Raw genomic sequence first — 22,064 nt, forward strand, 5'->3', positions numbered from 1 at the left:
CGGCTCCTTCAGCTGCAACCTTGGGGGTGTTTTTAAGAACATATAAAGACTAAATATAAAATCATAATTTAAACTGATAAATGGATGTGCTGCATGTCTTAAGAAGTCAGCAGGTAGGCTGTGAGGTTTTACTGTTTTAGGATTATATTTTATTCAGTTTCTGTTTTAGGATTATATCGCTCCACACAGGCATGCAGAGCAGTAAGATGGATTTGAAATGGCCTGCAGCTTTAAAAACTCTTAGCTTTTTCTGTCACTGTCTGTGACCTGAGCTCTGAGGGGTCTTCCAGGAATGATCGTGCTGTTTTCTAACCGAACTGATTGGTCACTAAGCTGTGTTTTGATATTGATCGATCTGTTTTCCGGAACAAAAGCTGCTCCGGAGAAAGTTAGGCATTCAACAGAAGTTACAGTGGTGATGTACCCAGTTATGAAGCAAACCACCATCGTAGTCTCTGAAAACCCAGAATTAAACTTGAACATTCCTCATTAACCGCAAATCCTGCTTCGTAGTACAGGCTTCAGGAATCTGCAGAGCTAGATTTAATCCAAAGCAAAATTAGTTTCCCTGTACATGAAATGAAAAATACTTTATTTACTTTATTTATCCCAGAAGGGAAATTCAATTGAAACATCTGACGGTTCAGAAGCAGTGAAAATGTCCTGTAGTTAAAGCATTGTTGCACTGCCTCTAGATCCCCGTGAGCGATTAAAGGAGGACGATCTGGACGTCATATTGAGCCCACAGCGACGCAGCTTTGGAGGGGGATGTCAGGGCAATGCTGCACCGGCACTCCACGCCCGTCGCCCAATCAGCCCACTGGAAAATAAGGAGAACGAGAGTCTCCGTCTGGGAGGGGCCCGCAGAATCGGCAGCGGACGCATAATTGCTGCCCGAGCCTTTGAAAGAGAAGCTCGCGCGGAGAAGGAGAGGGAGCGTGAGAGAGACTTTAAGGATAAACGATTCAGGGTTGGTGTCCATAATGCATTTCCCTTAGAGTTACGATGTCGAGGCATACAGTGCATTGAGGTTGCTGATCTTTTTCTAATGTAAAGAGGACTGCCATGAAAGAGTTCTGGAAAAACAGCAGCCTCATTTACCTTCAGTTTGCTTCACAAAGCTACATACAACTTTTGCCATTTAAATATGTTCTTCAGACATTTGATTTTCTTCATAATACAAAAATATTTACATGCAACATCTTGAAGATAGTTCTATCAGCCTGGGTAAAACAGGGGCTTTTCTTCTATTTTACACTTACAGTGACATTGTTTTTGTTGTGTAATCATTTGCAGAGAGATTTTGGGGACAAACGTGTGTTTAGCGAAAGGAGACGAAACGACTCGTATGCAGAAGAGGAGCCAGAGTGGTTCTCCGGAGGTCCCACCAGCCAGTCTGAGACGATTGAGCTTATTGGGTTTGATGATAAAATCCTGGAAGATGACAAGCGCAGATCCAAGCGGTCAAGGAAGCGGCCAGAGTCTGTGAAAGAAGGCACGTCAGAGCTTGAAATGATGTGTTATTTTCAGAACCAGCTTAGTTTGACTAGTTATCCTGTGAAGACTGTGGTTTTTACTGTCCCGTGTGTTCTGTGCATCAGTGGAATGTAATGGTGGACAGGCTGAGGAGCAAGATGTCGGTTTGCAGTCTACAGCTGATCAAGAAGTTCCCCACCCCGATGTTCTACCAGAGCAGTCGACCGGAGACTTTGACTTCAATGAGTTCTTTAATCTAGAGAAGACCATGCCTGGGCTGGCCTCTGTAAGTACCGGGCTGCGCTGTGGTTCTGTTGTACGGGTTGCAGGTGTTGGTATCACACATGAGGTACCGTTAAGTAATACTTACTCATTGTGTTTTTTCCTCTGTGCATTATTGTGATCAGTACAAGCTTAACAGTAGAAGTTTTCTAGTGCAGAACTGAATGTCTTTACTTTTTTTTTAGGTATTTATGTTTTAGTACAGTCTTTAAGGGTGTTTAAGGCGATAGATTGACAGGTATGGCGCAGTTTTAACCTAGTTACGGTCCAAATCTGTGTTAAATAAAACTAAACAAGCAATTTTGAAAGAAACTATTGCATGTGTAGATACTTGGTGTCAGCACAAGACTACCTCTGCTGCACTGGCTTTATCTCACTGAACTTAATCTTTGAGGGTGAGGACTGTCACTGAATGGTGCACTTTCTTAATATTCTTTTTTCCTGTGGGCTCCTGCCTGGGAAACGGAATCAACGATCCAAATTTATGCCTATCAAAAAACCTGCATTAGATTATGCTACTAATTGGAGAGCTGGGGTGAGCCAGGCTCCCCACCGAAAGACATTGTTGTGTATTGGCTGGTTTGCGGTTAAAAAACAAGTCAATACAAGGTCAAAAAGCAGTCCATTCTGTGACACTATCCTCTATCTTCCAGCACATTTTGCAATCTAAATGTAAGTTCCACCTTTGCTCTCGCACCCTAAGGTCTATGGATGTTTGCGTTTCTCAGTCAGGCTCACAGGCCCCCGTTTCTGTCTTGCAGATGATAGAGGACGTTTTGGGAGAGGGCCCTGTATCGGCGAGCCGCTTCAGTCAGTGGTTTTCCAGTAACCTGAGCCCATCAGGCAGCAGGTCCAGCAGCTTGAGGTCCACTCCTCATGAGGAGCTGGAAAAGCTAGCAGGTATGTGATTTGATTTCCCTAATGGGGCTTCCTGTATCTGTGTAGCACTCTATGGTCAAGCTTTGGTTTGGCATGTGGAAGCATGAAAATCTCAGAATCAGAGGCATTTTCTTTAAAAGCAGCTGTAATGAGTCATCAGGATGACTTCCATGTTGAAGATATAAAAAAGCCTTGGCTTTTAAAGTCCTACAGATGATTCAATAAACCTGACACAGGAAAAAAAACAAGCAGGATACTTTGTTGACTGTCTTCCATAATGTTTCATATCTTTAAAAAAACAACTTAAATAAATTGATCTGAACTTTACCTCAATTTAGGGATGTATTATTAGCTTCATGAGAAGCATCCAGCTTAAAAAAAGAAAAAAAACAAAAGCTGGGATAAACTGTCAGCCTGAACCTGCTTATTTACTGCATTACCCTCGATGCTATGTGTCTGCAATTTTCACCCGTGTTGGTGATGTTAACACTCTTAGGCAGACTTGCATCGCTGTGTCGGCAGCCCTAAATCAAAACTGTTTTGCCTCTGAAGGGCTTGATCCACGTTGCACATCTCCCAGCCAAGGCCCTGCCTCATACTTCACACCTATTCAATCATCAGAGTGCAAAGAGAAGGTGGACATCCTGGAGCTGCTGCACAAGGCCAAAATAGACCTGAAGCCCCTTCTCTCCACCCTCTCAGTCAACAAGGCTCGGCTACGGGAAAGCAGTGAGTGCCAGTTCACTAAAACATTTCCACAGTTGAGTAATTGTGCAAGTATAGCCTGATTTAAAATAAATAAATAAAATCTCAAGCATTTCCTATTCAGTCACATACACCCTCTTACACAAAAACCTAAATCAGTTTAAGACATTTTTTGACAGTTTCGCTGTGCCAGTTGTTTTGTTGCTTCTCTAATGCTGTGCCCATCATCTCCTGCTAAGTTCTTACACTTCAAAGACGGCAGTCAACTTTAAAAATTCATGCTATTTTTACAACACTTTTTTTTTTTTTTACTACATCTTACATCCTCTGGCACAGCCTTGTTGTTTTTCCTGAATCTCACCTTGATACTAAGACTGTGTTCAGACTAGCATTAACATTGCATTAAATAACTAATTGAGTTCGGTGTCAGGGTGCAGAACGCTCCAGCAAAAAAATGCAGTAAATCATGTGCTAGCCCACATGTCCTCCGTTTCCTGTATAATGTCTTTACCTTGTGAACATCAGACAAAAGATTAAATCACTTTCTAAGTAAGGAAATAGTTTTGCAGCCTGTAGGTGTTTGAGAAGATGGATATGAAAGCTTAAGCTGGACTTTGAGTCACAGTTGAGTCTCAGCTATACCTGTAGTTACAAGCTGAAAACTGGTCCCATCGCACCTCCTTAAAACTCATGTTTTTTTCTTGTAGCATTGTATTAAATAAGTAAAATGAAATGGAAATTTAATATTTGACAACTTAACCTTTTGTTGTTGCCCGTGGCCCATACAGGCTACATCAACACTAATGCATTTTCATTTTCGAATTGAATTTTAAAGCACACTGACTTCCATCCAGATCAGTATTTTATCTCACTTTCAGAAATATGAAATATATGTTACACTAACACCTCTTACATGACCACTCACTGACACCAGGCATCACACTCCTACACCTTTAATAGGAGGGAGATGAATAAGGAAACAGGTAGTGACAATTAACAGCAATCAGAAACCAAGCACGGCTGTCTTGGTCACCATTTCTGTTCAGATTAAAATGCAGCCTCAGAGTTTTGGAGTCTCTGTTTTAGGGAGTCCTAACACTCAGCAGTGTTGGATGCAAGATGTAAATGAAGTCAAATTATGCATTAAGACTAAAATTGATGTCGCTAAGAGTCTAATCATATTTGTTCTTGTCCCCAGCTCACTCTGGAGTGGTGCTGTCACTGGAGGAGGTGGAGGGAGAGATGAAAGGAATGAAGCTTGGCTCAGAACCACAAGTGCGAAAGGTGCCGCCTCCCCAGAGGGGAAACGGTACGCCCTTCATGGCCGAGCATTTAGAGGAGGCTTTAACTGGTGGCACTAGTGTCCGTCCACGCTCACGTGACACGGACATGTCGGCCTTTAATAAACTGGTCAGCAGCATGAAGGCAAGTGGAACTCTGCCAACTCACCCCAAAACCAACACAAACAATGTAAGTATATCTGTGTACGCCGTTCTTATGTTGTCCCACGTTTACACTGGACAAACATGCATGTTGCAATGGAACGGTAAAATGTGGCCCTGTGTGATGCAAGCGTTTAAACTGGGCCCAGACAACTCTTTGCAAAAAAAAAGTTAAATGAAGTAGAGAATGATGGGCATAAATTTGCTGTGTTGTGCATCATTTTGAATTCATTTATTTTGTTTAAAAACTGTCCTCTGTGCAAGTCAGTGCAAAATAAACAAGCTCATTTGTGAAAACTGAGATGAGAATCATGTCAACGATCATTTGATAAAGAACCATGAGAGAAAACAACATTAATCCAAAAGCATCACTGGCTTGCACGTGGGACACTTGGATTTGGACTTGCATGTACATATCCATGTCAGTGGGCTTGGTGTGTTGTGGTTTGTAGAGGTTTCAGCAAAGTCAGTTTTTGTACCTGGTAACTACATTTTTTAAGTTGACACATTTCAAAATGCCTACCGCTCACTTTACATTGCAGAATGTGCACTTGGATGGAGACACAGGGATGTGTTTTTACAAGGAAGCTGTTTGTATTTGCATTCTAACAATTTGTTTTCTCCCTGGACAATACAGCAATCTTCAGACCAAGCAGTGGTGACACACTCTGATGCTCAAGTACCGCCTCAGCAGCAGAAAAACATATTCCAGGTGTGTATGTTGACTATCCTCTCAGGCTAATGCTGACAAATGTACAGTACAGACTAGAGGTCTTCACAGATCCACTCTGTTCCCACTGACGATGAGGGCCGGGTGCAAGGTATATTAAGATTAATTGTGGGACAAAATGTAGGACAAAATAGTGTTGTGCAGCAGATTGAGTGCAAGCCAAAGTTCAGAGGAGGGAAAACATCATGTACTGAGCTCTCTTTTGGGGTTTTCGACAACAGCTGCTCATTAATTTGTGGCACAGTTGAGCCGGTGACCATGTTGGTGAGGGATGTCATGAGACATCACGACTGAGACAATGCCAAAATTCTGAAATGACTTATGTCAACTGGGCCCTAAAGGAAGAATGTGAAAACCAAACAGTATATGTACCTGTTATGGTTATATCAGTTCAGATTCTGTTGTTTTTTTTCCCCCTCAGGCAGTGAAATGTCATGTGCAGCCAGGGGTGTAAATCTTTAAACACTACATTAACAAATACAACCAAGCTATAAAGATTAAATGTCTAAAGACACTGCAACCTTGAGCGCTGTATCAAAGAGTGTACCCTTTTTACTAGAGCTGTTGAGGAAGGTTCCAAGATGGTAAATTTACACAGTGACGTTAATGGGGAAAAAATATTACTCTGTAGCCGTCATAACATTAAAGTCAATGGGGACTTTCTGGGAAATGTCTATTTTTTTTATGTTGCAGGAGCTGTTGGGAGGTCGCAGCGGGTCCCCCACACAGCTTGGCAGTCTGCTGGGCAGCTCTGAGGCCCCACCAACTTCTGCCCCTCTTCATGGCCTACTACACAAGGGCCCTTCACCTCCTCTCTTCCCACAGAGGGCCCCCTCACCTGACTTCTTCAATAGTCGGTTGCAACCTTCGGCAGGTAAGTTCAATGAAAAACTAGGATGGAACTGGAGTGAAAGCATCACATTTTTAGAAATAAGTCCAGAAAGTTATTATCGATCTTGATGAAATCTACTTTCCAAACCAGATCATTAAATAGCTCTTCTCCCCCTCTTACCTCAAGGGTTCCCTGTTGGTCCTCAGCCCATGCTGCCAGAACAGTTTGCTGATGTACACAGGTCTATCAGTCCTGGATCTGCTGCACAGCAACAGGTAACTGAAATGTTTGGCTGGATTTACTGAAGAGAGATTTCACATGTAATCGTGATTTGGGTTGACTCTTATCGTTACCTCAGCTCGTATTAGTTGTCACATAAATACCAATCTGCCTTACTGAAATCTCTATTTTTAGTTTTACTCAATTTCATTAATGCATGTGTAGCTTTCATTTGTTTCTGAACCTGTATAATTTTTTGAAGAAGGCACGTCATGTGAAGCTTTGGTTAAGAATCGGCCGTGTGTCTTTCGTTTGTCCAGATGAGGGCACACCCTATGCCTGTGAGTCAGGCAGACCTGGAAGCTTTGGCATTCCAGCAGGACCTTGCCCTACATGCCCACCACGCTTTCCAGTCGGGCTACAACAAACAACCACAGGACAAGTCATTTCGAAACAGGTTTGTTTATTGATTGATGTTGAATATTGTCCAGTATTGATGGTGAAATTATCGTTGAATGTCTCCTCAGCTAATCAGTTATCTGCAAATCCTACAGTTTGAAGAACACATTTTTATTGGGCTGCTTGTCTTTGCTGTTAATTTCAGCAACTGGAATGATGGCAAATGTAGCTGAATGTGTTGCACAGTACTGCTTAGTGCAATTTGGTTTTTGCTTTTAAAGAATGTGGGAAATGGTTGGGTACATATTTAGATTTAGCAGTGTACTGACCGTATGCATTCAAACACAATTTGGTCAGCATTTACTAGTTATGTATGGCTGAAGAGTGTGTGTCTATAATCTACAGGCCGCAGCGTGTTAATCGCTCCCCTGGACCAGGCCCTCAGCCTGCTGGAAGAAACTCTCCAGGAAATGCTGTCACCAGCATGGTGAGCATACATTTTTGTCTCCAGTCATTTTTTTCATTTGTCCTGTATACAGATTAACCTGGAACTTACCTCCTGGTGTTGTTGGTTTTAATGTTTTATTTTTCTTCCTCCCCCAGTTATCCCCGTCATTTACACCCACATCTGTGATCCGCAAAATGTACGCAACAAAAGAGAAAAGCAGAGATGAGCCATCAAGTCGTTCAGAGACCAAGGAGGAGGCAGCTCACTCTCAAGATGGTAAAGAGTATTGATTCACTCGCATCAACTTGACTGTAACTTCAGTCTAAGTAATACAGCACTTTAACATTAGGATTTGGTTTTGTGATCACAGACAGCAGTTCCCCGAATCTATATCTGGAGGGATTGGATGGGAACATTGCACAGTCAGGGGGCGTGAAGACTGGCTCACAGAACTTGCCAAGCAAGGACCAAGAGCGTCTCAGGCCTGGTTCTGCTGGACACCATACGCCCACCATGGTACCTCCAGGATCATCCTCCTCCTTCCCTCGTCCTATCTACCCAGTACCGCTGCTGTCCCATGTACCTATGGTGCGCCCTCCTCCCCAGCTCCACCCTAACGTGGTTCAGCGAATGCTGGCGCAGGGCATCCAGCCCCAGCAGCTCGGACCTGCTCTTGTGCAAGCAGGTAAGTGATTTTTTTTTTCTCATTTTTACCATTGTCAGCTTTTGTAAAACTCTCAGTATCGAAGTGCTCAAGCTCTTTGCAAGTGACTCAATGTTAAAACTCTGACCTTGATTATTTCTGATGGACGTCTTTAATTGTACTCACAAGGTATATTTCCACCACATGTTGACCTTGCACAACTTCAAGGCTTGCCTCCTGCCCTTCTTGGACAACCGTTGTACCCTCTAAGTGCAACAGGACATCCACTTCTACCTCCCAGAGCCAATACTCAGATGCAGTTAGCAGTAATGCAGCAGCATCTTCAGCAACAGAGACCAAGTGAGTAGAAGGAACTGTGATTCCATGTAGCAGTCTCAGCTTTACATCCCCACAGAAGCTTTGGTTTGTCTAAAAGTTTACAACTATTTTGTCTCGTCTTGCAGTACACCCCAACGTCCCAGGCAGTCAGTCGCAGAGCCAAGGCCCCCACCGGACAAACGGCTCCCAGCGACACGGGGGCAGCCCCCCTCTAGGCCTCGCCAAGTGGTTTGGATCAGATGTGCTAGAGCAGCCACTCCCCTCCATGCCGGCCAAGGTTATAAGTGTAGATGAGTTGGAGTTCCGGCCATAAGAAAATAAACACTGTGCTGGAATGTGAGATTTTTTTTTTTTCCCTTTGCCCATCTCCACCTCCTCGTTACCATGAAAATGTGAACTTTAATTTGAAAGACGGTGCACAGAAGGGGACATTCTACCCATACCATGCTTTGTCTTCAACCTTGAAGTCACTGCTTTTGAAGAGGCAAATGTTGGAGATTTGTTTTGCCAGCTGAGTGATTTATTTTTTTTTCTTTTTGTATTAGACTCTGCACATAATTAATGTATAGGCCCAGTTGTACAGACCATGGGAAAGAATCTTATTCTCCGTGTATATAGGTATGGTGTTTTTCTTGATAAGGTGAAACAATCCAGCAGTTGAATTGACAACTGCGAGAGACAAAGTCACCAAGAGCTGGTAGCATTCCTTTGTCGTGTCCACCTTAATTTCCCTCTGAGCTACACGGAGTAAGGGCCACTGCTGTAACTTCTGTGAATACTCCACCTTTCCTTTTGTGGCATGACTGGTGGCCCTTTTCTGTAGAAGTGGAGTATCTCAAGACACCTCCGGGGATGCAGCGAGCTGGTTGTGCCTTTGTGTTTTTGTTTATTTTGTTCCCCCCCCACCTCCCTTCAAACTGTATCCTCGCCAGTCCTACTTATCACTTGGGGGGCAGCACTGCTCACACTGTCGTTTTTGAGGGTGGTTGGGATTCAGTTTGTTTGTGTGCTACTAAGTTATAAAAAGCACAATAGAATTAATAAATAAACTCTTGAGTAAAACACTTTTGTTTATTTTGTTTAGATGATTCTGCATTTGTTGTTTCAGTCATGACAGGAGTGAATACCGACTGTTGGCGCTCTGTTAGGTACACTTGTGTAACGTCACAGTAACAAAACAAAAGCTTATGACATTGTTGGGTGTCATTTTGACGACATTAATGGCAGGTTATACTTTGTAGTACTGCACTATATCAAGCTGAGAAGTGTCTAATGTATGATTGTCCACCTGATTTACACTTGTGTCCAAGTGTTGACCACACTATTTTAAGCTTCATAAAGGCTCAGTCTATGTGGGATTAAATTATACAGTGCTCACTGAATGTATATCTCAACCATGTAGCTATGCTAAAGAAGCAAAAAAAAAAAAAAAATCCCTTTATTGTATTTTTTAACCGTTTTCCATACCTGAGAAATACTGAAGATTGACCTGCAGGTCCCATCCAATCTTTGTAAATGATATATATCGTTGTGCAAAGTCATACATTTACTCTTAATTACATTTCTTTAGGAAAAATATGCCCTGTTTGAGCTAAACCAGTTAATTGATCTCCCTGTACTGGTTTATTGTAGATATTCTGGCATTAGGGTAATTTACATTGAATCAGTGTAGAAATTTCCGATATGAGTTTTTAGTTTTCAAAAATATTGTCTATTCACAATTTTGTAAATACCATCTTGGTCTCAATGCTTTGAGAACCATATTTAGGGCATCCTTATGGTTTAATATCCTCAAAATGCACACAGCCTCTATATTTTTTATTCTTAAAGATTATGTAGAAATATAAAGACAAAATATGTATTTTATTTTTAATTATAAGCTTTTTAATTCATTTTTTGAAATTTTTGCTATGTCGCTTTAAAAGCAAAAGAAATATATGCAGAAAAATGTGCGCATTAGGAATGTCGTGCCCATATTTCCTTTGCTTTTAGAGCGACATTATGAAAAAAAAAGAATAAAAAGAAATAATGAAAAAATAAATAATTACTTTATATGTTTGTCTTTATATTTCTACTTTTATTAGCCTTTTCTTTAATGGATTCATTTTTGATTAATATTGCTTTTTATTGCCACATTATTTACTTTTTTTTAATTTAATTTTTTATTTATTTATTTCCACTTTTATTGATTTATTTTGTAATATGGCGCTTGGACTACTCCATAATTATCCACACTAAACAGCCGTAAAATTATTTTTCTTAGATTATGTAAACTGATATTTCCACGACCATCTGCTCTGCTCTGGTTCTGCTGTAATAACGTGCTGGCTGGTTTTTATCGCGCCGTGCTGAAGGCAGGCCTTACCTGAGGTGACTCTACAGTATCGGGCTGTGTTTTGAATGGGCTCGCAGGCTGCGCTCGCTCACAGGAGGAGGAGGAGGAGGTTTTATTCGGGTTTGTTGGGGGAGGGGTTGCTTCTGAGACACACCAGGCAGGAAGAGACCGACCTGCGTGTTCACGTTCAGCCAGAAAGACACGAACGACCCCCGCGGCGCCGGGTCTCTGCTCCCGTAAGTCCCCGCGGTCGCTACCAAAGAGTCACGAAAATACACATTGAGTAACAAAGCATTGATATAAATGTGTATTTATTTTTTTAAAACCAAACATTAGCGACCCCCACCCCCGAAGAAAGCAGGGTCAAAGTTCACAGGAAGCTGGGGGGCTGCCATTTTTCCCTGCTGCTGCTGCTGCTACTGCTAACGTTTAACGTTAGATGCTAAAACGACGGGAGGGGCGGCTGGTTTTGGGTTCTGTAGCTAGCTGCTTTCGCTCGGTCGAAATCCTCACACAAAATCCGCCAATTCTCCGGCCGTTGTCGCGAACAACCATTGTAATTGGATGAATTCGGCATGGAGAAAGTAGCGGAGCCGTCTTGGACTTCTTCGTACACCTACCAGGTGAGCAAGCACAGTGCGGAGATGCTACACAACCTCAACGTTCAGAGGAAAGATGGAGGCAGGTTCTGTGATGTGGTCTTACGCGTCGGCGAGGAGAGCTTCCCCGCTCACAAAGCGGTGCTAGCCGCCTGCAGCGAGTATTTCGAGTCGGTGTTCGGCCGTCAGACGGAGGGCGACGGCGACGCCAAGGAGTTGGAGATGCACACGATCAGCCCGAAAGTTTTTAAAGACATCCTGGACTTCGCCTACACCTCCAGGATCGTGGTGCGGCTGGAGTGCTTCCCGGAGTTGATGACAGCTGCCAAGTTTCTGCTGATGCGGTCCGTCATCGAGATCTGTCAGGAGGTGATCAAACAGTCCAACGTGCAGATCCTCGTCCCGACCTCCCGGGGAGGAGACGCCAGCCTCTTCCAGGCCACGGGGGCCACGGAGCTGGGCTTCCCGGTGGCTCAGCAGGATCTGGTGAACGGAACGGGGATGCTGGTGAACGGTCAGGGCTTTGCTAACAATACACAGATGCATGTGGACGGGAGCGAGGACACGGCCGCCGTCATGCTGGAGGACGGCGGCGAGGCGTCGGTGCCGATGCTGGAGCCCGTCGAAGGACTGTCCGTGTCCCCTTCCGCGGAAATAACGGGGAACACGTTTCCTCACGACGCTGGCTCCCCGGGGTCGAAAAGGAACCGGGGGAGACCAAAGAAAGCCGGTGGAGTAGCGGAGCCGGTTCACTTTAATCACAGCACCCAGAAGGACAACGGGCTGTTCCCCTGCGGGACCTGCGGGAAAGCTTTCACGGAGGCTTCTCGCTTGAAGAACCACGAAGCGCAGCACGGAGCCTCGCACGGAGCCTCCCACGGCGGCGTGAGCGCGGCCGGTGACAGCCTGTCGGCTCCGGGCGGCGGGTCTCTGCTGTCTGCGCCGGGGCTGCTGGAGAACGGCGTGCAGCTCCACGGGGGGCTGGATAACGGCCGCAAACGGGAGAGGACCAGGCGGCACGTCGGCTGTGACATTTGCGGGAAAGTTTTCCGCGACGTGTACCACCTGAACCGACACAAGCTGTCCCACTCCGGGGAGAAGCCGTACGCCTGCCATGTGTGCGGGCTGCGGTTCAAGCGCAAGGACAGGATGTCGTACCATGTGCGGTCCCACGACGGATCAGTCGGCAAACCTTATGTGTGCCAAAGCTGTGGTAAAGGCTTTTCAAGGTGAGTTGAACTCTACTGACAGCACGGTGTGTGCTTTAGACAAACAGTGTTGTGATTGGGCCCTGGTGTCTGTGATATTCAGATGTCCCGATCGGTCTAAACACTGAGGGGTTTGTGTTGCTGTTGTGTCACTTTGATTACAACTGTGCATCTGGGGTAAAGTCACTGCAGGTTGATATCAGCTCACATGCAAAGAAGTGTAAAACCACAGAGTTGCAACAAAGCAAACATGTGGTTTAACCCTGCTGAAGGGCAAAAAACCAAAACAAAGCTGCTTTGGAGATGCACAGACACACATTTCAGTCAGCTGCTGTATAACCAGCATCCAATCAAGTCCATAAAAGAGGAAATTGGTTCTATGAACACACATAGCGCACACATCTGGGGGGCAAGAGAGGCCCTCGGTATTTAAAATCATTTGAACAAGGCCACTTCCTGTGACCCAGCTGTCACATCCACGGTAACCAGTTGAAGAATGCCATTACTTGTCACCAAGCAATTTGCTCTCACCCACACAAACCAGTTAAACAGGCTCAGTGTTCTCAGGCCTTGCTCCCAGCTCACTGTCTCCACCTACTGCTGTGGAGGCTAAAATATGTGACAGATGATAAATAAAAGCAGTCACATGTTTTCTTCTTCTTTTTTTTTTAATCCATAAATTCAGTGAGGGTCAGGGGGAAAGTTCAGAGCCCTCGTCGAATTTATGGTGAACGTCTTTGTGCTGCTGCTTTCCCTTTTAAGGGGGTTAAGTTCAAGAAAAGAGGGTAATTACTTAAAGGTTGTTTTTGGATTCAGTAGCACTTGGATGCCTTTTTGTTTGGCTGAGGAGTTCTCGTTGACCTGCTTTTTACTGCATTGACAGTTGGTGTTTTTAACAGAAGACACGCTTTTATTTAGCTCCTTTGGTTTCGGCTCACTTGTATGACTTACTGGGGTGCTTTAATAGAACATTGTCATCGTTAGTGATGTGAGTCACACATGCGTTATGTTCTATTAGGACAAGTCAGAATGTCGGCTGTGGAAAAGGCATATTTTACTTGGTGTTGTAAGCTCCCGCAGCTCTTAATGGCTCCTTTGTTGTACTTGTGTCACAGCTCCCCTGTGCTTGGTTGTAAAACTTCTCCCGGTTGGCACAGTGAGGTCTCCTGAAAACATCTATGCGTGGAAGTTTTTTTTAAAAGCAGTGGAGTCCTTCTCATGATTTTTGAGGCCAAAAATCATGCCAGTAATATCAAAATTACCGTTATCGTTGTAGGACTGGAACTAATGACTGTTGTTATTGTCAGCTAATTTGTTGGTTATGTCCTTGATTAATCATTTGCTCTAAGACATGACAAAAAATGTGCTTAGAAATGTCATGAAACACTGGTTGATTTCATGACTTTTTATTCATAATTATTGATTACTTATTCCCCTCTTGTATTGCAGGCATACGAGAGCCACCTTTGTGACTGAAGGGACATTTTTAAATATCACTTTTCATCTAACTATGCTAATTCCCCGGTGTACTGATCACAACAAGATTTTTACATTGCCGTTACTGTATGATTGTCATTCTGGTTTATTGTTTTATATTTTCTTCTCCTTTCCCACGTCAATGCATTAGCTATCTGTGAAAAGAGATTATCATTTTGTCAGTGTCCCTGGCAGAGATTTGTGTTAAGGGTAGCTGCATTTTACTGTCCGATCAAACTCGGCTGTAAGGTAGATACTGACTGCAATTAAAATGTATCTAATAAATTGACGTGAGAGTAATTCTGCCTTCACAAAGACGTGATCAACGAGGTGCATAGTCACGTTACAGGTTGTTATTGTGCGTGTTCAGTTGTGCAGGAAGGCCGAGACAACCACTGGACCAGCACATGCTTTTGTTATTTATTGCTGGTGTTGTTCAGTCAATAACCATCACTACTATTTGACACCTGCACGCCAAACGGTTTAATGAGGAATGCAAGAAAAGTCATATTCCTACGTGGACAATTCACTTATCTTTGCTGCTTTTCTCTCCAGACCAGACCACCTGAATGGACATATCAAACAAGTACACACAACAGAGAGACCCCACAAGTGCCAGGTAACATTCAGGCTTTATTTATGTTAAAAAACACACATATAATGATTGTTTTAAACAGCGATGAGAAGTTTCACCTTGTTGATTTCTGCGTTTCAGATTTGTAATGCCTCTTTTGCTACAAGAGATCGCCTCCGGTCACACCTTGCATGCCACGAGGACAAAATCCCCTGCAAAGTCTGTGGCAAGTTCCTGCGAGCTGCCTACATGACGGACCACCTCAAGAAACACAGTGAAGGAACTCATAACTACTGTGGCATTTGCAACAAAGGTAATTCCTGTGAAAAGTCGGCCTGACACGGTCACGGCGACTGTCGTGTGGGCTAAAGTTGAACAGTGTCGTCTGGCAATTGAGAGTGTCGACCAATTAGATATGTGCAAGCGCAAAGATCCGTTTCAGTTTTAAGATGTAACGTTACATCACAAAGCCCCTCTGCCGCCACATTACCTCGCGTTGCAGTGACTGTGGAGCCTGAGTCCACTGTCCCGCCACGTGCACTGGGAGGTTGTGTAAATACTTGGTTCATTCCAGGGATTGTTTGTTGTTTGATCATGAGGTAGTGCACCTATTGGATTTGACATGATTAAAATAGGGCATTACCTTGTACTGAAAGTTTTGGCGACGGGTTGAAAAGGTTTTCTGGCTTTTGCGTGTTTTCAGCCCACAGAGAACATTCAGGACAAATCGGTGACCATCACGTCTGTTAGACTCCTCTGTCTGGGCCGGCTCACTTTCTTCTGGCTCCACACGCACACAAAGTAATTCATGATACATATCTTCAAGATATTTTATCGGACAATATTAATTATTTTCAGTAATTTCAGATTATTTCTGATGCACAGAAGAAAATCTCTTTCAAGCATGTGATGGTCGGGGTACGAGGGAAGATCTTTTTAAGCCAGTGTGCATCACATGAACCAGCAATGCAATCAACCGTTATGACGACAGCAGCATTACCTCACAGCTGAGCTCTTGCTTTCACTTTATGATTCTTTTTTTTCCTTCATTTGAGGTTTATTTAAACAGTCCAATAAGCACTGTTTAGCCTTAGACCTCAGGTTCACTATTGTAAATGTTAGACATTAATCAAACCTTTTTCTCTTCACGATAAGATGTCCAGTTATTCTAGTCAGACCAGTCATGGAATTGGACCATCAACGTCGAGTAGCCTGTCTCTGTTTCAGGACGCCCCTCTCGATGCCAAGGCTTTGAGTGTGTCAAGCAACTGCCTTGTTCTTTGTTCTTCTGGTCCCAGGTTTCTCCACTGCGTCCTACCTTAAGGTGCATATAAAGACACACCATGGCTCGCCACTGCCCCCCTCTGCCACAATGCACACCTTCCCTGAGCCAAGGGGGGAGCTGCAGATGCACAACGGCACCCCTTACCACATGGGACGCCAGTGCTCAGTGGAAGGCAAGCAGCCGCCCGCCCCATCCCAAACTTTCATGTTTCTGGCTTTCATTTGCTCTGCTGCTTTTTTGGAGAAACATGCCGCTGCATCTCTGTGTATGGTTAAACACAAGCATACATCAGTACCCGCTTCCAGGCGCTTTGCTCAAACATTTACTATTGACACTTCATCTGCCAAGTGTTGCGCACCTCTGTGAGGACGTTTTCTGTAGTTATTCTCTAACTGTTACAACATGATTATTGTACACTACAGATTAAGTAGCACGTGATCAGGCGGTTGGACAGTTTCACTCAGTAGATTTCTACATGAACAGTGTCGGCAACACCAGCGTCGTCACAGCAGTTTCACCAGCTCATGTCGAAGGTCAGGATTGAGGAAGTGACTGCAGGCAGCTGCTGTACCTCAGAGCAGTGCACCTGTTGCTATAGAACAAATGGAAATCAGAAGGCAAACAATTAGTTTATTAGTTTCTACTGGACTGAAATTATAGCTGAAATCATGACTTTATTAGTAGTTGATAGTAGTAAAGACTCCAGATGCTATTTGCATCTATGCTACTAAACATTATGTTGTTGCTTAAAGTGAATACTTAGATCTTGATTTAACTAGAAAATTGCAAAAAATGTCACCAGCCTTCGAGGTCCTACCGCCACATGCAGTGATAAAGGACGTATAAGTTGTCTCGACAGGTTTTGTTTATGACTGTGTGAGAATCTGGAGCACTTTTGCTTTTGTTCGTGTGTGTGTGTGTGTCTGTCCAGCATGGCCATGGCCGTATGGGTATCTGCTTGGCTGGTCCATCAGCAGTTGTTCAGCTATGCACAGTGTTGCATGATCGTCCTGATGTGTGCTCCATTTGCCCTGGATTCATTGAAACTTTTGTAGTTGTGCCATTTCTGCAGGAGAAACGGTAGCATAGAGACAGTGAACTATACGCCACAAATAATAACGACTAAAATGCTTTCCTCTGATGATTATTTGTCATTTACTGATACATGAGGTAGGATATAAATATTGCTAAAACAATTTGATAGCACAGTAGAAGGCATGCTGACAAAGACATGAAGTGTAGCAAGGAGGCGTATTTTGCTTGAGTGTTGGCATCTAATGTCACCCAATTACATAAACAGCTTTTTCTTGAAGTCTTTCTTCTCCTGTAATAAATCGGGTGCATCGTAAGCAAAGAAGCTACAGTAACCATAGCAGGGTGTTATTTAATATTACTTTATTTAACTGATTAGTTGGGTCCATCGTGTGTCATTATGCAGACCTTTTCTGATTTATGGGCTTTTTTTTATGTTGCACTTAAGGCAAATTTGTCTTTTACTCCTTCCTTATTTGGCTTTGCTAAAGTTAGGACAGTATTAAGGCCAATTCATGCTTTTCACGTCCGTGCGATGGAAATATCTACCCAGATCCAGTCCGTGCGAACACCATCGTCTGTTTGCAGTGCTAGATTTGTCACAACGCGAATTGTCCACACTGCAACACCCCGACTGTGTGTGTGGGAAGTCCTGAATTCTGCAGAAATCCTGTGGACTGATCGCTCTGACACCATGCTACAGCTACATCTCTAACTATCTGCTTTATTTTGTAAAAGTGGGAAGTCACAACCAGCCTTTCAGAAGCATCCTCAGGAGCCCCATGTGTTTATCTGTGTTTGATATTAGTGACAATGCAACTGCCTGCATAGCACACAGTGCGCTAATGTAGTATAAATAGAGCTGTGTGTCTGCTCGCTCAGTGCGGTGCGGAAACCTTGAATTGGCCTTTAACGGACTTAGTTGGCTTTTACGATTCCTCCAGCTTTGTTCTGCTGAAGTGTGTCACTAAATTAGCAGACTTCTTGTTACAGAACAAGGATCAGTTTGAATTTGTGTTTGACTGTCACCAGCAAGCAAAGTGCTGCTGAGGAAGTCTGACGCATGTGAGTGATAAAATTTGAATTAACTCTGCTAAGCGTGAGTTTAGAACCGTAATGATGCGGCAATCATCTGGTTGTTGCTTTGATTAAAGCTGAGCTCATCAGACGCAAAAGTGGAAAAAAGCTGATGCACCCTTGGAAAGAGACACAAATATGCACTGTTACTATATTTACTGTCGTCGTCATTAAGTGCGACACCATTTGTCAGACAAACAGGTCATGTGTGTGGTAGTAGACTTTGCTGTATGCACTACGAGCTTCTCTCACGAGGGTTTTCTGGCATGTTCAGCTGGGATGCACAGATGTGACTAATAGCATTGAGCTGTTTCCGTGAGCCGGCATGTGCAACAGCAGCATCCTGCTTTGCTACGTCGATGTTCAGTGTGGTCGTTTTTAATGTTTTTGATTACACCTGTGAAGATGAAAGATGAAGGATGTACTCAAATGGCACAACAGTTTATTTACTCTATCTGATAAAAGTGGATGACTCCCATCCAGAGTGTTTTTCACAAACTGCTTCAGCTGCTTATTTCAGCAACTGTTTAAATTCACTAAGTTCAGGGATTTGCTAAAAGGCAGCAGGATAAAAATAAAGGTGATTTCATTCGTCACTGACAGCTTTAGTAATGCGACTCACTCAGCATGGACTCATTTGTGCTCCTATCCCTGTCTGGTATACTGTGTTCACAAACAGCATTTCAAACACCAGTGATGAAATGAAGGTAATTCTGTCCATATCGTTTCCGCCGGCCTGTTGTGTCTGTCCCTCCCCCTTCCTTTCTCCCTGGCTGGGTGTTGTGTAGACCTGTGCGCCAGTCGCCAGCTGCTTCTCACCTCGTCTGAGGCAGAGGGTCGCTTTCATGGGCTCTCTGGACACCCAGTTCTTCCCCAGCCTGGCCATTCAACCCTCTGCTTGCAGCCTGAGCTGCTCATGGGGAAGCCAGGTGGGTCCCCATATTTCTGGGAGTGTCGCTCTGGTGGGGTGCCTGGCTTCCCCGTCCATGGGCCTGTCGCAGGTCAGTACAGTCCAGCTGGAGGGTGGGTGGGGTGCAAGCATGGCCTACTGGTTGGATGGGCACAGCAGCATTCTCAGTGGACACTGGGCAAATGGACTGAGCTAGATGATTGTATATTTAAATGCTGTAGCCACATTGTTGAAGGAATCGTCTCTTTTAAACTGTATTTAGTTATTGATGTGTTAAATCAGTTGTTGTGCTTCGTGCCTTCTCACCTAACGCTTGAAGTTTACATCTGATGTTCTTGCAGGTGCCAGCCAGCTACTGGATTAAAGTTGTTTTTGACAAAGCTTGTCTTATAATCCATTGTACCTAATTCATGCCTGTCTTGTCTCCCATTTTCGCCTGTTTTCTCTTTCTGCCTCACTCCCCTCCACCGATCCACGCTGCATCTCCCTCAGACGGGCAGGAAAACGCTGGGAAATGTCCACATCTGGAATCAGAGGAATCGGATCCTTCATTCGGGGAGCTGTCCAACGGCGACGAGCTCAAGTCTCCACACAAACCCGACGGGCCGGAGCTCGAGATGCCCTCTGTGGCCTGTAACGGAGCCTCTGCGGGGGCGCTGGTGTCTCCAGAGGGATCTAAAGCCAAGACGGACCCTGAGAAGAAGTTTAACTGCGGGATCTGTGGTCAAGCCTTCCGCACCAAGTCCTACCTCAACAAGCACCAGCACAGAGTTCACAAAGCCCAGAAGGCCCAGGGGTTGTCTGGGTCCGGCTTAAGTGAGATGGCGCCCTCCCTGACCTCTCCCTTCTCCCCTCAGCAAAACATGTCTCTGCTCGAGTCCTTCGGCTTTCAGATAGTCCAGTCTGCTTTCGCTTCTTCACTGGTGGATGCCGAGGCGGGTCAAAGTGGAATCGACTTCGGAGGGAAGTGACATTTTCGCTAGAGGCTTCAGGAGCTGCAGCGAAGCCTCTTGTTCTTAGGACAAAGCCGGGTTGCCCACAGAAGACGCTCTGTATTTGGGAATAACTTTGCCTCAAGACTACTTTTTTCTGTTTGTCACGTTGCTTAATGTGTATCCGATATTTTTGTCAAAGACTGCCATATAATTCCTACTTTTTCTACTTTTTCAAAGTATGAAAAGGGTGCGTTTGGTGTTTGAATTTTTCTTTATAAAGGAATAACATGAAGGTTTTATTTCCTTTAACTGATCCTGATCTGTTGAAGTTTTGCGTTTCTTTCAGCGGTTTCTTTGACTTTCCTCAGCTGCACAAATGTTTCTTGACGTGAGATGAATTATGTGTCCTTAAAACGAGTAATTGTCGTCTTCTCGCCCACTTTAACTGCTCTGCTGTACTCGGCGTATCGACCCTTGGCCACTGCAGTGATTTTTAACGCTTCATATTCCTCATTCCTCTCAAGGCTGTAAACAGATGTCATTACCTCAGAGTAACAAAGAGGGCTAAATTCTGTATTTATTTCATTCTTTGCTTCTTCTTTCAAGGTGGATTTTCTTTCCTTCGGGACAGGGATTTAAATTGGCCTCAATTTTGATAGTCTTCGAATCTGTTTATTACTGAAGAAGAATCATTCCTAACAGGCTCACGGCACGTTTTATGACACGTTTTGTACGAGCGATTTTCTTTGGCATCACACAGAGTAGCACTGTTACCTGTCAAGGACCTTTATTAAATTACTGCTGGCAGGATTATAGCTAAGAAGCACTTTTTAAATAGTTCAAAAGCCCTTAATGTATGTATTTTTAATTTGATCACTTGTAAAATGAATTGTTCTTAAGATTCTTAAGAGTAAACAATTTGTCATTATGGTTTATGTTAAGTACAGGGATGCTTTTGAAAAAAAGAGGTTTTTTTTTTAACAAGTCTGGGTGAATTTGGATGCAAAATCTGTTTGGAAAAGTGCCTCGAGCTTGTCAGGAATGAGCTTCTCTTCCCCGCAACAAGGACAGTGTTGTTTGTAAGGTGTTAAATCAGTTGTGTACATGAAACAGGGACCAAGGTCAGGTATATTTTCAGTATATATTTTGAGAAATGTAGATTATATTTTATTAACTTATTCATGCCCTCGGTTGTGTGTACAGTTGTTTTTCTTTTTTTTAAATTGTCCAACAAAAATCTTGTGATTTGCTCACTTTGCTTGTGTTTCACTCTAAATTATGTTCAGTGGAGATGTGTGTTTTGTGTGTTGTGCGACAGAAGGTTAGACGTGGGACTCACACCCTGATCCACCAGCCTCTGGGCCGACGAAACGTAGGACAGCTTTCACGCAAGGTTTCTTCAAATCTCTGTCGTTTCTTTACCTTCATCACCTGCAGTTCTTCCTCCTCCTCCTCTCAGAGTTGTTCGTGCCGTGTGTGGTTGGTCGCTATGTGTTCAATCCAAGACATTCCCTCTCGTGTTAACACCAAATTCAGCTCAACACTTCCCTTAAATGTCAGCAACAGGAGCCTCACAGTCACTTACCTAAAAATCTCCACTTCTTATTGTGAAGGAGTCAGTTTCTGTTGATTGGTTTCTTATCTTAAAGTTCCTCTTAAAGCCATTTGTTAAACTGGTGAACGAAATCAAAAAGAAACGGGGGGTTCTGCCGCACTAAATTCATCTTAATGTAATTCTGTTTAGTGCTGCTTTTTACCTGCTTTATTTGCCTAACCAAGAGTCCAAAACCCAAAGATATCCAGCATACTAACACATGTAAAAAAACCAAGCTGTAAACTAGCTAAAATCCAACCACGTTTTGCATTTTTTTTTCCTCAATGAAATCAAACTAAACGATTAAATCGATTTTCAAAATAGTTGCAGGTTCGACTAATGTCAGCTCTATTTATTCTTTCAGCTAAAATCACGATGAGACTTCTCGCGATCGTGTCGTCCCCCTGATCCGTCTTGTATATACCGAAGCAGGAGAATACGTACAATCACAGGAGTGTCGTGATCGTACAAAGCAGCCAGGCTTTAATTACGTGGTGTCATATGGACCTGTCAGAACCAACACATCAACATGTTTTCTCTTAGGTTGGTGGGTGGGTGGGTGGTGGGGGTTTGTGTTGTAAATCATGATGCAAATCGGGCTCAGTCCACGAGCGAAGTGGCTGACTGTGTGAGTGTGTGTTCATG

General features: G+C 43.8%; 2 protein-coding genes across 5 annotated transcripts in view; both read left to right on the top strand.

Annotated features, from left to right (window-relative positions):
• Positions 1 to 9,458, top strand: part of eif4enif1 (eukaryotic translation initiation factor 4E nuclear import factor 1) — a 20,355-nt gene extending 10,897 nt beyond the window's left edge. The window contains exons 7-21 of one of the 3 annotated variants that reach the window (XM_008285527.1): positions 696 to 970; positions 1,297 to 1,495; positions 1,602 to 1,762; positions 2,520 to 2,658; positions 3,190 to 3,366; positions 4,541 to 4,812; positions 5,422 to 5,496; positions 6,208 to 6,388; positions 6,533 to 6,621; positions 6,886 to 7,022; positions 7,370 to 7,451; positions 7,568 to 7,688; positions 7,783 to 8,097; positions 8,245 to 8,415; positions 8,520 to 9,458. In XM_008285527.1, coding sequence (XP_008283749.1) covers positions 696 to 970; positions 1,297 to 1,495; positions 1,602 to 1,762; positions 2,520 to 2,658; positions 3,190 to 3,366; positions 4,541 to 4,812; positions 5,422 to 5,496; positions 6,208 to 6,388; positions 6,533 to 6,621; positions 6,886 to 7,022; positions 7,370 to 7,451; positions 7,568 to 7,688; positions 7,783 to 8,097; positions 8,245 to 8,415; positions 8,520 to 8,707 — 2,582 coding nt within the window. In that variant the 3' untranslated portion in view covers positions 8,708 to 9,458. The remainder of the gene's footprint in view (positions 1 to 695; positions 971 to 1,296; positions 1,496 to 1,601; positions 1,763 to 2,519; positions 2,659 to 3,189; positions 3,367 to 4,540; positions 4,813 to 5,421; positions 5,497 to 6,207; positions 6,389 to 6,532; positions 6,622 to 6,885; positions 7,023 to 7,369; positions 7,452 to 7,567; positions 7,689 to 7,782; positions 8,098 to 8,244; positions 8,416 to 8,519) is intronic. The other 2 variants (XM_008285536.1, XM_008285544.1) reach the window with 2 other exon arrangements.
• Positions 9,459 to 10,985: 1,527 nt separating this feature from the next.
• On the top strand, positions 10,986 to 21,748 carry patz1 (POZ/BTB and AT hook containing zinc finger 1). Of its 2 annotated transcripts, XM_008285588.1 has the most exons (6): positions 10,986 to 12,557; positions 14,568 to 14,631; positions 14,728 to 14,899; positions 15,885 to 16,043; positions 18,769 to 18,981; positions 19,383 to 21,748. In XM_008285588.1, exons 1-6 carry the CDS (start codon positions 11,305 to 11,307, stop codon positions 19,859 to 19,861), a joined length of 2,340 nt encoding a protein of 779 aa, XP_008283810.1. In that variant the 5' UTR covers positions 10,986 to 11,304; the 3' UTR covers positions 19,862 to 21,748. The 2 variants fall into 2 exon arrangements, with proteins under 2 accessions (XP_008283810.1, XP_008283801.1); XM_008285579.1 differs by lacking the exons at positions 15,885 to 16,043; positions 18,769 to 18,981.
• Positions 21,749 to 22,064: the final 316 nt, after the last annotated feature.

Source organism: Stegastes partitus, unplaced genomic scaffold, assembly GCF_000690725.1.
Source record: "Stegastes partitus isolate 25-593 unplaced genomic scaffold, Stegastes_partitus-1.0.2 Scaffold10, whole genome shotgun sequence".
In the NCBI taxonomy this organism is placed as follows: Eukaryota; Metazoa; Chordata; class Actinopteri; family Pomacentridae; genus Stegastes; species Stegastes partitus.